Source organism: Ricinus communis, chromosome 7, assembly GCF_019578655.1.
Source record: "Ricinus communis isolate WT05 ecotype wild-type chromosome 7, ASM1957865v1, whole genome shotgun sequence".
NCBI classification, from domain to species: domain Eukaryota; kingdom Viridiplantae; phylum Streptophyta; class Magnoliopsida; order Malpighiales; family Euphorbiaceae; genus Ricinus; species Ricinus communis.
In genome coordinates this window covers 28,841,771-28,857,728 of record NC_063262.1, presented here as the reverse complement: position 1 = coordinate 28,857,728, position 15,958 = coordinate 28,841,771, and the positions used below count along the sequence as shown (strand labels likewise).

The following is a 15,958-nucleotide window of genomic DNA, read 5'->3' as shown; positions in this document are numbered from 1 at the left end:
TGAACAGAGGAAGACAAAATGCTAAAATAGACTAATCAGCCCAAGAATGAAAGGGCAGCTCATTTTCAAACAGTGTCACTTAAATACGAGACAATTAACTTAATACAAATACAGATAATCAGATGGACAATTTCATTTGTTGCCGTAATTCTACCTCCTCTCACAGCCATAACCTAGCAAATTCTGTGTTCCACAGGAATTCATAAGAATCCCAAGAAAACAGTGAAGCATCAGTATGTGGCTCTGAGATTCTAGTCAAAAGGAGCAGATATTTTTAGGCCTCAATGGCACCCTAGCCAGCCGCTTCGAAATTGTTTCTGTGCCAATGAGTTTCCATCTAAAAATAATCACTTCCCAACTCAAGTTGGCCACTTGAGGCAGAAAGAACAAGAACAAGGCAGTTGTTTTCTGCTTTTGGTTAGTGGAAAAGCAAACCAACAAAAGAGTGGGAGCCAAAAGTTTTGCTCTAGGAAATACATGAACTACAAAGCAAGGACAGTTCCATATAAAGAACATGACAAGATCAAAGAAAGGAAATATCAGATGTTCAAGTGAAACTTGAGATGCTTCATTGTCACAAAATTATTATAAACATGGACAAAAACCAACAGATCACACATGGAATTTCGAAGTACAAAAATTAATAAAAGAAAAAGAAAAAGAAAAAGAAAAGGAAATAGACGGAGAGTTGGATTTTACAAAAATTCCAATTCTACCCACCCTAGATAGAGGAAGGACACTTTCCCAGACACACTAATATAGCCGGGCCCACCTCTCCAGTCCAAATTTTAACATTTTAATGGCCCTACGAAATATTTTTCCCCCTTCTGTCGAAAAATAAACCATGCAGAAATAAGGAAAAAGAAAGAATAGAAATTAATCAAGAAAATCCGGGACTAACAAAACCTTGCTTTTTCTTCTTTTCCTGTTTTCATTTCCATGCTTTTGTCTCTCCGGCAGCCTTCTTATCCTCCTTCCCCGGCACAAACCTTGGCAAATTCAGTAGGGTGTTGACGCGCGAAACTCCTTCTAGAGCAGACCACTCTATTCCATATTCTGATTGCATTTCATCTTGCTTTGAATTATCTTCTTCTCCAATTCCGTCTGAGAGTACCTCTTTCCCATTCCGCACGGTGCCTGAGCGGCCCAATCCAGTTGGACCGTTGAGATCATCCTCTTTCTGACTGTCAACGTCAGCTTGGTCCTCTGACGTAGGCTGCTCTTTGGTATTGATATTGCTATTGGCATTGACAGTGGAAGCGGTAGATACATTGTTAGAGTCTAGGAAGAGGCAAACTACTGCGCAGTCATCAACTTTTGAGGTTGGATACTTGTATCTCCAAGCTCTAACTGCTGACTCAACCAAGGCTCTTGCTGCAGAAGGTCGTGTTGGGACTGAAGCTACAATGTCTACCACCTCTTTATTCGAGAGAACATCCCATATCTGCAACAAATCAATATTCAATCAGATCCTAAGAAATGGAAGAGGTTAAATCCATTCAATAATCAATAAAGCGAAAATGGATTACATGCTAGAACAAGAGCTTACCCCATCAGTAGCCAAGACTATAAATTCATCTTTCTCACTTAGGCGTCGGAAGGATACGTCGGGCACAGAGATTAAGCCAAAATCCTTCAGGCAGAAATCTCCAAAAGCCCGCGCCATGGCTAGGCCAGGAGAGTCATTGTTTGGTAGCCAGACTCTAGCTACCTCAGGTTCATCCTGAAGAGCAAAAACACGCCCTTTACACTTCCGAATTCTTTCCGCTTCCGCTGTAATAGCCAATTAAAGAAAAAAAGAAAGAAAATAACAGTAAGATAAGCTAAAGAAGGGGGACAATAAAATATGACACATCATGACAGTGCAAGTCTTTTCCTTGTCCAGCATGTACACTTACTCTTACAGTCTATTATTATTAAACTCAAGCTTGTGGTAAGTGCATTTCTACTCTAGGTCTTTAGACCTATGTGCCTCAGCATCCTCAACTGAATCAACTTTTGAAAGAGTCATTAATTGCCTAATTGCTCTTGTTTTACAAATAATCTAAAGATCTGATTGCTAATAACCACATATTAAAGTACACTGGAGTTATCATCAAGTGAAATACATACTTGAAATTACCTCTCTAATCAAAACAATCAAAACTATATGCAAGCGTATCATGCATGTTACAACTTAGGATACTCGAGCACTCCGTACATTACCACCTACCTGGATATGCTTGTTCTATACTACTGCTATTCCCAGTATAAATACGCACATAAGAAATGCAAATGGAAGAACAAAATTAATGATGGAGAAAGAACAGACTTCACTATTAAAGCCCCCTTTCAGTGCTGAGGTTGGGCTGCTTTTTGCAGCACCTAAGGGTTTCCCAGACCTTGGTTGCAGAGAAAGTGAATTTCCAGCTTTTTCCAGACCGTGGCCAACCAGAAGCAGATAAGGAAAAAACAACTGCAATTTTTAAGAGCGGTGCGAAACCCAATGCCGAACAGAGCCTTATGCGATTAAGGGATAATAGAACTAAAAGAGATACAGATGTGTGAAGGTGGAATCAAGAAATTCCTCATAGGTTTCTTACCATCTCATCAAACGTTCTCATAAGAGTGGGATGATTAGAAAAGAAATGGAAGACTTGGTTGTAGAAATCAGGTTATTTCCCTCGGGCCCTTTTATCCCTTCTCTTACAGCTTGATTGCTCAGCAGAAGATGTAATAATGCAGATTTGAAAGCTAGGGGAAATAGCAATTAAACAAAAGGAGGGACTGTATATGTTATATCCCAAGATAGATTCCTAGGAATAACTAGGCTTTTAGTGATGAAAAAAAATTAATATTAGTTTCCATCATGTGCATAAAATAAGCAACAATGAGCTCTAGTCCCTTGTACATGAATGTATTAATGCCTAATTCCTAGCCAAGCGAGGACACTACTTTTGCAGAAACCATCAGTGGTCATATTCAATAAGAACTTATTCTTACTATGAAAGAGAGCAAGAGTAGGAAGCTACCTGGAAGATTCGGTTTCAGATCAACAGTCAACTGAACTGCCACAAGAGAGTCATCCTTGTCCCTAGTACCCAGCACTGCTCTGGAATCCCCAACATTACCAACAACGAGATTGCGACCCTACAGAGACAGCAAGGCAAACATTATGAAGAACGATATATCAGATAAATTTAAAAATTTTAGATCTTATGAAATAGAAGTTTTGATGATCTAGCAAGTAGAAACCTGCTTGATCAGTGTAACTGCTGTTGTCCCACTGCAAAAGCAATCAATATTTGCATGAATTCTGAGTTCCCTGTCCATGACTTTGAAAGCCTTGAGAAACGACTCTTTCAATGTCTGAAAAATCTCTGGATGTTTTACAGTATCGTCAAGATCAACAGAGGCCCTAGATTCTTCATCAGCAGATACAAAGGTGGTGTCTTCAGAGTTCATGCTTCCTGCGGTATTAAGGCTTATCTCTTTGAGAACATCCTCGCTGGTTATATTTACTTCCCAATGAGCACTAAGTTTAAGGGGAAGATGATCCCTCACTCTTTTAGCAACCATATGACCATATGGACCGTGTCCATCAAAAACTCCGCAAAAAACTGTATCTGTCCTTGATCCAAAATTCTGAAAAATTCCACATGCTCAATGCACTGAGAATTTTTCTTTCCACAACTTTCAAATGTGGGGGTACACTTTAACATCATATTTTAATTAAATAAAGCAAAAAAGTGGTACATATTGAACAATGAAGATAATAGTTATCACAGGACCTCTTAATCATTGTTATGCAAACAGGGTGCAATAGACAAAAGTAGAATGTTTTGGCCTTTGCTGAACATGGCCAGGATTTGAAAGACATATAGTTTCAATAATCATCAAGAAGGGGGGAATTGGCATAATCATATGCTGTATGAAGTCTGCCAAAACAATAAGCCTATCATGGATGTAGAACAAAGACAATTCCAGTTTGTTTAATCGATTGCTTTTAAGTTACCAACTAGAAGTATGCGTACACTTAATCCTAACCAACTTGCAGTAGGATACTCCTCCATACATCACATGAAACCAATACATGCAATCACAGAAAGAGTTTGGCGAAACAGCAAAAGGTTGGACAAGAACCAGAAATAAAGAAGAGAAAACATAGGCCTTTAATATAATTCTTTAAAATAGAGAGCAGAATGCTACTAACTAGATTTATAGTTCTCTCAAGGAAAGAAAACTCATATTCTAAGGATAAGATGAGGATTCAAAGGTAGCAAAGAGGAAATTTAGATTGAGAACACTAGATTTGTTTGGAGTGAATTCTCCTATTCAAGCAACGAGATAAACCCTGACTGCTTGTTGCAAAGCTAACCAAGAACAATATTTGATTTTTAATATCAACCATTTCAAGAAGAATTACTATTTAAAGAAAATGAAAAAGATGATATATATAAACACTAACCTCCCAAACAATCATGGCATCTTGATTGGTCCCTTTCCTGCCTTGTTGGGTAAAGAGTGAAGCAATATCACTGGAACCATTCAAGAACAGCCTGCCTGGAATCCTATGCAGTGGTTCTTCCCTCCGATAATCAAATGAAGAGTTCCTTGACCCTGGTCTCTTCTTTGAGTTCTTCTTCTTCCTGACACCAAAACCAGGAGAGGAAGGTGTACCAGGGCGAGGGCTCCTGCTTTCTGCAGACAAGCAGGACCCCATCCTCAGGGCCCTGATAATATTTAATATGCACTCCAGACCAGCCGGGCAATAGCACCCACTATTTTCTGAAGACGGATCCGTAAGAACTGATTGGTGAAGATCCTAAAAAATTTCTTAAATTCACAGGCCAATGATGGGACGGGATTGGATTAATCAACCAAAAGCTTCACCCTTAAAATGATCAAATAACAATCTCTGGAAATTTAGAGCCTATAAACCAACTGAGTTCGACTTCATCAATCTCCAGAATTAGAGATCAAATCTAAAAATCATCTAAATTCACAGTTGGACTAATTCATCAATAAGGCATCAAACCACTTAAAGAGCAATCTATAAGAAAACTGCAGTATACCCTTTTGAACTCACTGCCGGAGAATCAAGCTATAGCTTAGATTTGGCTTAAAAGCAAAAGCTCTGAATCATGCAATCCACCAATAAGCAAAAGAAGAATAGAATTTGCCAAAGCTTTTCTTACTTGCTACAGAAGGAAAAGATACTTTTTAATGGATAAGAATCTTCACTCCCTCTTTTCCATTTTTTCTTTCAAAAACACATCATGAAAAGCTAAAAAAGCATATATATTATAAAAGCCAGATCTATATAAGAAGATCTATTACACACAAAAAAAAAAAAGAATAAGCCTTTCCTCTAGAAATTTAAATCCCCTTCAACTGAAGATATATAAATAAAAAAAGGACACCTTTTGTTTTGATTTATTAACAATTGTTCCTCACCAACCTCAATTGCAAATCCAAAACTTTCACCAATTCCAACAAAAATTCAGCTTCAAAATTTTCATTACAGCAAACCCTTATCCAGATCAAGATTTGATTGACCAAGATTGAAGCAAAAACACAAACCCAATAATGCTAAAGAAGAATTGATAAAAAGAGAGAGAGAGAGAGAGAGAGAGAGAAGCACAATTCAATGCTGGGCATAAAAAGAACTCAGTTTTGGAGACAGACAAATTCTTTTTAGAAAAAATGGGGTAAAGATTGAATTTTTGGGTTAGAGAGAGAGAGGGAGTGAATTTGTTGGAGAGAGAGAGAGAGAGTCTGTGGGTAAGAGAACCAAAAATGAGAAAGGCAGAAACTTTGATTATTATGGAGAAATAATAGGAACCACTAACTAACACCCACAAAAGAGAAGAAGCAAAATTTGCATAAAAACCGCTCTTAATAATAAAAACTTTAGATAGATAGATAGACAGATAGAGGAGAAAGAGAATTCTAGAGAGAGAAGGTTTTAGAGATAGAAAGAGAAAGAGAGAGAAGAGTGTCTCTCTCTCTTCCTTGTGTGTCACTATCACAAGTTCTCAGATATGGCAAAAGAGTTTAAGAGATGTTCCTAATCCTAACAACAATATTTGGATAAAATAGAGAGTTAACTAGTAACTTGTTAACTTATAGATTATGGGCCATACAATTTCTTTTTTATTTCTTAAAAGCTTTTCCTTTTTGAGAAATAAAAAGCAAATTTTAATCATGCGGGTAGAACTAATAAGCAAAATGTCTAAATAATTTAAATAAATAAGTGAAGGATTGGAACACAGAAATTCATATTTTATATTTAATCTTTTCTTAAACCTTCATTTATTTATCTTTCCCTTTAGGTTATCTCCACTAACCCATTTCCATTGCTAGAATTAGGACACAACCCAAGAACATCAGGCTCAGGCAAAGCTTTCACTTACTTTTAGTATGATTTCTTTCAGATTAAATAACAATTGACAGCTTACCTATTCCACTTAAGAAATTTCCCAATAAAAGAGTGTTTTAATCCAGTTACTTTTGACAACCAAAAAAAGAAAGATTAAATAATCTAATAGATATTTGGGCTTCACTTTTTAAGGATGAGAAATAACTCTTTTTAAAAGAATAATTCTGATGAGAACTTTATTGAGAAAAATAATATATTTTGTTGTTTAGTTGTATATAAAAAAAAAATATTCTAAAAATTACTTTTTGGTGTTTGGTGTATTTTATATATATATATATATATATATATATATATATATATATATAATTTTTAGAACAAAAAAGACTAGTAAAATATCAAACTTCATTAAAATTTAATATTTTAATATATAAAATATATATATTATGAGCAGCTACAAAGAATAGATTATGCATATTTCTTAGGTCATAAAATTTTTATTTTTTTTGGTAAAAAGAAAAAAATTATATTTTAATACAATGCTAAGAGTACACTTATGGCAAACATTTAAAAAGCATTAAATCTACTTAATGAGAAGTAGGGGCAGAGGTACAACTTGGAAACAGAGACACTTACAAATAACCTTTCTGGAAGCTAATATATAATATTTATAGAGAAAGCTTGAAAAATATGAAAGATAAGAGGCCAAGATGGAAGGGAAAAAAAAAATACATTTTATTATTATTCATCTTAATTTATCAATATTAGTTGAGTTTGACATGTTGGTAGACTCATAGATCAATAAAATATTATCATTTTAGACTAATTCATTTTGCATTTGCTGCAATATGACCTTAACATTAATTGTTTTTTATTAGTTTTAAACACCAAGAATTTAGGTTTCCATATGCATTATTGACTTGTGACAAATTTGTTAGCAAGAAAAAAGAAAAGGGTGAAACTGAGTGTATTTTTATATTATAAAATAAGAAAATGAGGAAACAAATTGTATTAAATACAAAAACAAAAATGGGAAAGGTTCCTGAGGTCAATCTTGAAGTTTTCTGGAATGGTTGACTTTGGTGAGACTTTTAGATGTATCATATTAATTCTTTTTTACCTTTTTATTATATTAAAGATAGATCACCAATAATTATATGTCAGTGTAATATTACAGTTTATTTTTTTTTTTATAAAATAAAAAAAGACATCAACATTTATTCATAAAATTGAAAAGCACATAGTTTTTTAGTTTGGTCTCCAAAAGAAGACTTTCTTATTCACTGGCATAGGAGTTGTTCTAAGAATTATAATTTGTTACAAAATTCATGTTTAACACTATAAGTAGTCCAAAGCATTATTATTAAAAATCTATTTTTCAAGTCTCTTAACTTCTTTAGGGTTCATTTGAATAAAGGGAATCTAGAATTTTATAAATTTAACTTAAAATTTATAAATTTTAAATAGTTTATAATTGGAATTAAATATAAAAATAATAATTTAAGATTAAGGATAAATATTGAAATAGTATAAATTTATTAGAAATAATATTGGTGTGAAAAATATTATTGCAATCCATTATTCCTTAAAAATAGAAAATTTTGGACCTTTCACATCTTATATGAAAAATTAAAACTCTAAAAAATAAGAGATTTTTTTAAAATGCATAGATTTAGATTTTTTTTTTTTTAAATTTTTCAAACAATAAATTCAAACTGTTGATAAATTGAATAATTTAACTCTAAAAGGAAATTTCATATTGGAATATTATAATTCGTATTGTATTAATCATTAAAATAACTTTGTCGTTGACTTAAGTGGCTGGCACACTGTCTTCCACGACCACCAGAAAAAAACCCCATAAAAAATCATCCAAAAAGGAAATATCTAATGTTCTTAAATTAACTATAGTCTTACCAATTTATTTATAATCACAGCCCAAATGTAAACTTTATTATATTTTTTCTGGATATCCTCTAAAATATTAAATAAAAAACAGAATGACTAAGATTGTTGTGGCAATAATTGAAGATGGTTTTGGTGAAGAGTGGACCAGTTTTAATTGGCAATGTGTAAAAGGAATCAAATGATAATATGCATAAAGGGACTTTCAGCCATCAGAATTTGCCAACTGAGTTTGATTTTGACCATGATTTTTATTTTTCACTAGGAAAGAAAAAAGAAAGGTTCTTCAATTAAACTAGTTTTGATATTGAGAAAAAGGTACAATAAATTATGAGAATTTTATAATAGGAACAACAAATCAAGATTCTTACTCAATATATAATGGATGTATTTAAGTTGAAAAATTAATTATTAATCATAAATGAACTTTTTTTCTTTTATTGAGATTTGAATATCAACCTTTGGTCTAAAATTTATTCAATAGAATTGATTTCCCCTGCAAATTATTTCGCGTCAAGCACACCATTTTCTTTAAAAAAAAATGTGTTATTAGATTATTTGTAATATTTAAAGAATACTGTAAGCAATATTATTGATTCTGTTTTATTCTGACTAGAATGACCGAGATATCTTATTTTATTAAAAAAATAAAATAAAATATTCTTTTATATCAGTCAAAATCTCGTATATTTTCGATCGAAATAATCGAGATTGGACAAAAATTACCATTCCGGCCGATATTAACAAAATAGACCGAAATAAAATAACTTTAAAGAAAAAAAAATATATCATTAAATTAAGTTAAGTAGTTTGGTAACACTTAACTCTAACTCAATAAAATTTATTTTCTGTCTATCAATAAAACTGACTTTAAAATCTAAAACTTTAAATAATCATTTCTTTATTTTTATCTATCACCTCATCTTGTGCTTTACGGTTTAATTTTTTTTCACTAATTGATACTTTTTTATAATTTAAACTATATATATTTAATAATAATAATTTAAAATTTATGCAATTTGATTTTCATAGTTTTATCCTACAATATAATATTTACTGAAATATTTCGTTCTAATAATTAATTCAAAATAACGGCCGGAATAAAATTTATAATGTTGATTGTAATGCTGAAATAAATTGGATAATTAATCCTTTATTGGTATTGTACTTATTATTATTATTTTAATATAAATAACAATATTAAAAAATATATAAAAGAAATTAATAATTTTTTTAATATTTTATAATTACTTATTACATTTAAAACTTAATAATAATTTGGAATTTATTAATATAATAAATACGAAAATTACTTGAAATTTATTTCAGTGAATCATTATTTATATATAACATTAATACAATAAACATAATCAACATATTATTTTAAAAAATTAACAGTTATTGTATGATTAAAACGATTAAATTAAAATACTATAGTTTTTATTAAATTAGTTTTGATCAAAAGATTAATTAATATATTAATTATATAATAAATTTTAAATATAGATACATATATTAAAAAAATTTCCATATTAATAACTTTTGAAAACATGATATATTATTAATCTATAAAATAAATATCCATTATTCTAGTGTTAGAAAATATTATAAAATTAGAAACCAATTTATCAAATAACAAGAATAATATAATTAAAATATTATTTCTCAAAAAATAAACGGAAAATAATTTATTTTTTGAAAGAATTTACTTTTAAAAGTGGAGGGGACAAAACAATTAATTTCATAGTTGGTCGCCAATATTATCAACCGGTACACAATAAATAAAATAATTCTCTCAACATCATATTTTGGTCAATGTTGGCGCAGTAAAATATAGTTTTTAGTAAAATAAAGTGACGTGACATATAGACAGATTACGCAAAAAGTTCTCTGCCTTTTGCGTTCCGTCAGTATTAGCAATAAAAAAATAACAAAAATCTCATTTCACCAAAATAATTAATTTAACTAAAAATTGATAATTTCTAATTAAGAATTATTATGGTTCTCATAAAAGATATAAAAGTTAATGATAAATTCCAAAGCAACCAATTGAAGTATGCATAAGCTTTATCCAAAACCTCCAAGTCTTGGATTTGGATAAGAATAGAATTAGTTAATAATTCTATTTAAACTATAAATTTTTTTTATTTTTTTCATTAAAATTTAATATTTTAATCTACTAAAACTCGTTACATTAATTATGATAAATATTATAATTTATATTTTTTAGAAATATTTTATAAAGAGTGTAATTTTTTTTATACAGAGAGTGAGATATATGTATTGAATTTATATTTTATAATAATAAAAAAATTAAATTAAATGTTCAAATAATTAAATTTTATTAAACGGTATGTGTAGCTTAATACTATCAAATTGAACATATTTTCTATAAAATTACATTATAATCCTTTATCAATACAAGTGATTCAAAATCAGACATTTCATATATATTTTTAATATTTAATATAATATTTTATTTTTATATTAGAATATACTGATTAATTTTTATTAATAAAATATCTATATTCTTTTTAAAAATAAAACTACCAATTGTTTGATTAACAAAGAAAGAAACATAGAATAATAAGAGGTGTGAAGATGTATGACGCGATGACAGAATGCGATGTTGCACTAAATGTCCACCTCATTTTTTCTTATGTGGGACAGTGTCCTACTTGTAGGGTATCCTATTAGCCATCTTCGTGTCCTCATGGGTCCAGCTTCTAGAATTCCACAGAACATTCTTTCCTTTTTATTTTCCTCATACTAATACTAATTTCTATCCCTCAAAAACTTACCCAATCGCTTGGTTCTTTCTTCATTTCCACAGCCATCTTTTTTTTCTTTTAGTCAGAGTCAAAAATTGGCACTCCAAATTCTAGAGTCAGTATTATTAGATTAAGAATCTTGAAATTGGGAAAGAATGTAATGGAATTAACCAAATAATCTGTTCCAATCAGAGACATTTTCTGATTTCTGCTGCTACAGTGTTACTGGTTCTTCTTCCATGGTGAGCTCACCAATATCACAGAAATCCGTAGACATAAATTCTTCTTTAGTTTGCTTTGATTATCACTATTGTTATCCACTAACATGTTCAATTAAAGATGGCCCATCATTTATTATAATATTTACCATATGACGTGATTATAGATAAGAATTCGAATTTTTTAATAGAAAGTTGATGATCTTTGCATTTGTGTTTGTCATTGTTCAATGCGTAACATATAGAAAAGGTTGAAATTTTAAGCAACAAAAAAAAAAAAACGAATTCTTTTATTACAATTTATTGAAAAATAATTTAAATTATTTTAAATTCTGTTATTTAATAATACCTATTTAAATATTTATTCAAACTACTTTTATATAAAAAATTGTATAAATTTATTAATGGCAGTGTCATCCAGAAATCAATGGTTCTTTGAAAGCGATTCGAATGTGATTTTTTAACGGAGGAAAACTATTATGGTTTATAAATTTATTGCTTCTAACTATTATATTAAATATAAATTAAATATCTTTATCTTTCATTTCTTTTTAAGTACCAAAAAGGGTCAACTCTGTGTGATGATGAAGGTGGAGAATGTGAATCAAAATTTAAGTGCCAATTGGGGCAGATGGACACTAATGAAATATAAATTTGAGATAATTATAAATACTATTTAAATTTATTATTATATACCTTTTTTTGTCTTTATTTTCTTTTAATGATAAATTTTTTGATCCTTTACATGCCATTTTTGTAAGATAGTCAAACTATTTGGTTAAACAGGTAACATATCATCCTGTCAGGGACTAAACTCGTTTATAATATAATTAATATGAAAATATATTTATTGATATAACAAGAAGTAATATATTAAATTGTAAGATAATTTGTTATTTTTGATAACTGAAGTTTTTAGTTTTAATAGTGTACCGGAAAAAAAAAATGTATAAGATTTAACTGGTTGTCGGTTATTTTTACTTATAAAATTGAATAGGCAAGTTTTAATATTAATGGGTGTTTAAAATAAAATAAAAAAAACACTATTTTAAATAAAGTCACCGTCGAAGTTACACTTTTATTTACATTAATAAAAATATCAACGCAATTTAAAATGAAAAATCAAAAGAATTAAAATGTAAAATAGGACAAACCTTGAAAAAATATTGTACATATTTTGATGGCGATCTTTTAATAATCTCATTATTGAAAAATTAGGTAATTGTGGAAGCACATATGATTATATAATGGCATTTTATACTACCCAAATTTGATTTGACCAAAGTCCTTGTCTACCTATGAGGAAATATATGACCTCACTAACTCAATATTAATAATTTAATCCTGTATTTAATTAGACTTAACTTTTTAATTTGAACTGTGTAAAACATGCCAACAGTAATTTAATCCATCATTGAGCTTTCTATTTCTCAGTGTTAATGCATCACTTTTGTTTTTGTTCCTTACATCTTTTAGTGGTGAGTAATTAAATTTACTTTTGTCTAAGTTAGGCAAAGAAATAATTGCTTTTTTCTTCTTATCACTGATGTATTGCTATTTAGTACGCAAAATCTTATTGCCATTTTGATGATTTCTTTTCTTGTAGTGACATTTGCAATGCCAGTGCATGAACCACGAATTCAAAAATGAATAGCTTCTAATAATTATGAGTTTTTTGATAATGAAAAAATTGTTGATGGAACGGATGAACCAAATCGATATAATTATCGTATATTTATTAATTTTAAATAATAAAATATATATCAATCATCTAGGATATATGAATAAAAGCTATAATAGATGCAAAAAGGACATGCATTGATAGATTATTTGGAAACTTGACTGGCCGGTTACCTACAAAAATGAATCAATTCAGAACATTGATATAGTTAGGAAACTCACTTTACTTCATTTTTGTGCGTGTCATGTCTATCCTTTAGGTGCATGTCCGTGTGTCATGTCTATCCTTTTTCCTCAATACATTCAGTTTGATATAATATTCTTAAGCATGTTTGTATGTGACCTAATTAATAGGTTCAATCAAATTCTTCTTCTTCTTCTTCTTCTTTTTTTTTTTTTTTAACATAAGTATTCTTAAAACTCAGAATAATAGTAACAAAAATAACATAAAAGTAAAATTTGAAATAGCTAACATAAAAAAACAGTCTATCTAATTTTTTTTTTTAACATAATTAGAAAACTCAGAAAAATAACGATAAAAATAACATAAAAATAAAATTTGAAATAATTAACATGGAAAATATAGTCTCAAACACGGTTTATCTCTTCCATATGCAATTTATCTAAGAATTTCTCCAAACTGCGTGTTCAGTTTCGGTCTAATCCAAATCGCTTTGGTCAAATTAGGGGATTCCTTTTTCTAATTGGTATGGGTTGCGTCTTGGTAACCATCTATAGTAGGAGGCTAAATTCCACAAACTGCTATGCTCTCTTTGTTCACTCAAATTTGTGTTGTCCAGGGAGAAATGACATTCTCTAAGGAGATGACTCGGATACAGACATAAAATAAAGTTGACAATTTGCTGAAAGTGGAAAACTTGAATATATACATACATATGCCCCCACTTCTCTATCATGCCAAGGGAAAACAAAGAAAAACATTAAGTGATAGGGTTACCAGTCTCTTAACTTATAATATTACATAAAACTATCAATCTTTTTCTTCTTTTTCTTACATTAGAAAGAAAAGAAGAAGAAAAGCTTTGTTCAACCTAACATTTTTTTCTTTTAAAATTGTTTTTGGTGATAAAGAATCCCATTTGGCAAACTTTTATTAACTCTTTGATGCAAATCCGAACTACTAAAGACTAGTTTAGTGACTATTTGTAAATGGGAATTTTAAGATTTAAAGTCGATTTGTTGAAGCAAAATGCAAAAATTTGAAACGTGCCAAAAACAATGTCAAAAGCTGCCTGTCAGTTGAGTTCACAAATCACAAAAAGATACCAATATGAGGATACAAAATCTCCACATCTCCACAGTGACATGGAATCCCATCCCACCTCTATTATTTAACCAGAAGATTTCTTGTTTTCTTTTTTGTTCTTTATAATCCAATTATTTTAAGTTGCTTTTACCAGTAATGTAAATAATTCATAACTAAAGACTATTTACTTCCATTTGAAAGATATACATATAATTAGTTGGTGAATTTAAAAATACCCAGAAGAGTAACAAAGATATGAAAATTTATAAGTACTAAGTCTCACAGCAATTAGTTTTTTTAGAAAGAATATAGATATTTCAATAATGAGAAAAATAAATATCAAATATCAAAAAATATATGTAAAAATTTGATTTCTAATAATTATTAATCGTATTGATAGAGTAGTAGATTGCAGTTCTACAGAAAGAATATTCCACTGGATGGTACTGAATCATATATACGTAGACTTTATAGATATTTTTTAATGAGTTCGATTGTTTGAATGTCATATTTAATATTTTTTTTTCTTCACTATTTTTATAGAGAGAAAATTCAATACTCTCCATGATGGAGAATTATAAAATTCCTATAAAAAGAAAACTCAAAATTTCTATAATAAATGGCTATAAAACTCTTAAAGTAAAATATTAATATTTATTTATAATACTAATTAATAACAAAAGAAAGGTCCCACCACCGATCTAAAAGTGATCGGCGATGAACCAAAAAATGAAATTTTAATAAAGAACAAGAAAATAAGAGATACAGAGAGAATGCAGATAGAGTTTTTCCTCTAGCAGCAAGCAGTTGAATATCTTCTACAATAAATTTAGTTTCTTTTTTTAATTTAGTAATCTAAGATAATTTAAAGTGCAGTGAAAAAACTCTTCTAGAAAGTAAAATACTAACTCAAATTGCAATGAATCTAATTTTCTATTGTTTTACAAGGAATCAATCATAGCAAGTTAATTAATACTTGTAAGATATATTTGATTTTATGGGTCTAACTAATTGGCTATATCAACAAGTTTCTTACTTTGACTATAATTGGATGAACTAAAGACATAAATTTTAGCCTAAAAAATATGTAATGGATTTCATATATACCCGTTTGCTTTCTTGAACTTCCGTTCAGAAACCAAGTTTCTTCCTCCAAGACTTTTAGATGGTTTTTGAACCAAATCACATCAAACTTTTATTGAAAGACTTCAGAATGATTCATATTTGAGCAGGATATAGCTGAAAAATTTGTACAAGAAACATATCTCATGATAATAAAACTAAAAACCAAAATGTTTATTTCCATGTACTTGAGTTGGGCCTACACTGTTTAAACCATATTGTATTGCATTTCTATTTTGATTTAATTCACGAAAAGTGTCAAAAACAGCTTTCCAGAAATACTTTGATCTGAAGCTAACTTTGCAAAGGTCTCAAACAAGAGAAAGTAATGCAAAATTCACATGCTGGGTAGGACCCTAATCTTTCCACCCATACTCTTACATAGAATTGCAGTCACTCTCACAAGTCCCTAACATATTCAACTTTCTGACTTAGAAAGGATGCTTTATGGGGACAAATAGTACATGCAAAACATGTGCCTCTGAACTAATTTTGGCACTTTAAAATAACATTAAAAAGAAATCAATTAACTTTGCATTGTAAATGCTTAAATGTTCTACTGTAAGGTCTAAAAGGGCGACATGAATTAAGGAAGAACACAGATCTTCGGACAATTGTCTTTAGTTTTCGAAAAGAT

General features: G+C 29.7%; 1 protein-coding gene across 1 annotated transcript; it reads right to left on the bottom strand.

Moving 5' to 3' along the window:
* Positions 1–546: 546 nt before the first annotated feature.
* Positions 547–6,009, bottom strand: LOC8274279 (probable protein phosphatase 2C 33). The gene is made up of 5 exons (XM_002514791.4): positions 4,448–6,009; positions 3,235–3,624; positions 3,012–3,129; positions 1,550–1,773; positions 547–1,444 (listed from the first exon to the last, which is right to left on the bottom strand). The coding sequence occupies exons 1-5, from the start codon at positions 4,700–4,702 to the stop codon at positions 932–934; spliced, it is 1,500 nt and encodes a 499-aa protein (XP_002514837.1). The 5' UTR covers positions 4,703–6,009; the 3' UTR covers positions 547–931.
* Positions 6,010–15,958: the final 9,949 nt, after the last annotated feature.

What these genes read in the sequence shown, in the direction of transcription:
- LOC8274279 (XM_002514791.4), bottom strand. Translation starts at nt 4,702, where the DNA reads ATGGGGTCCTGCTTGTCTGCAGAAAGCAGGAGCCCTCGCCCTGGTACA. An exon ending in ATGCCATGATTGTTTGGGAG is followed by an intron (nt 3,625 to 4,447) that starts GTTAGTGTTTAT and finishes GGAATTTTTCAG; the next exon opens with AATTTTGGATCAAGGACAGA. An exon ending in TAGTCTTGGCTACTGATGGG is followed by an intron (nt 1,445 to 1,549) that starts GTAAGCTCTTGT and finishes GATTTGTTGCAG; the next exon opens with ATATGGGATGTTCTCTCGAA.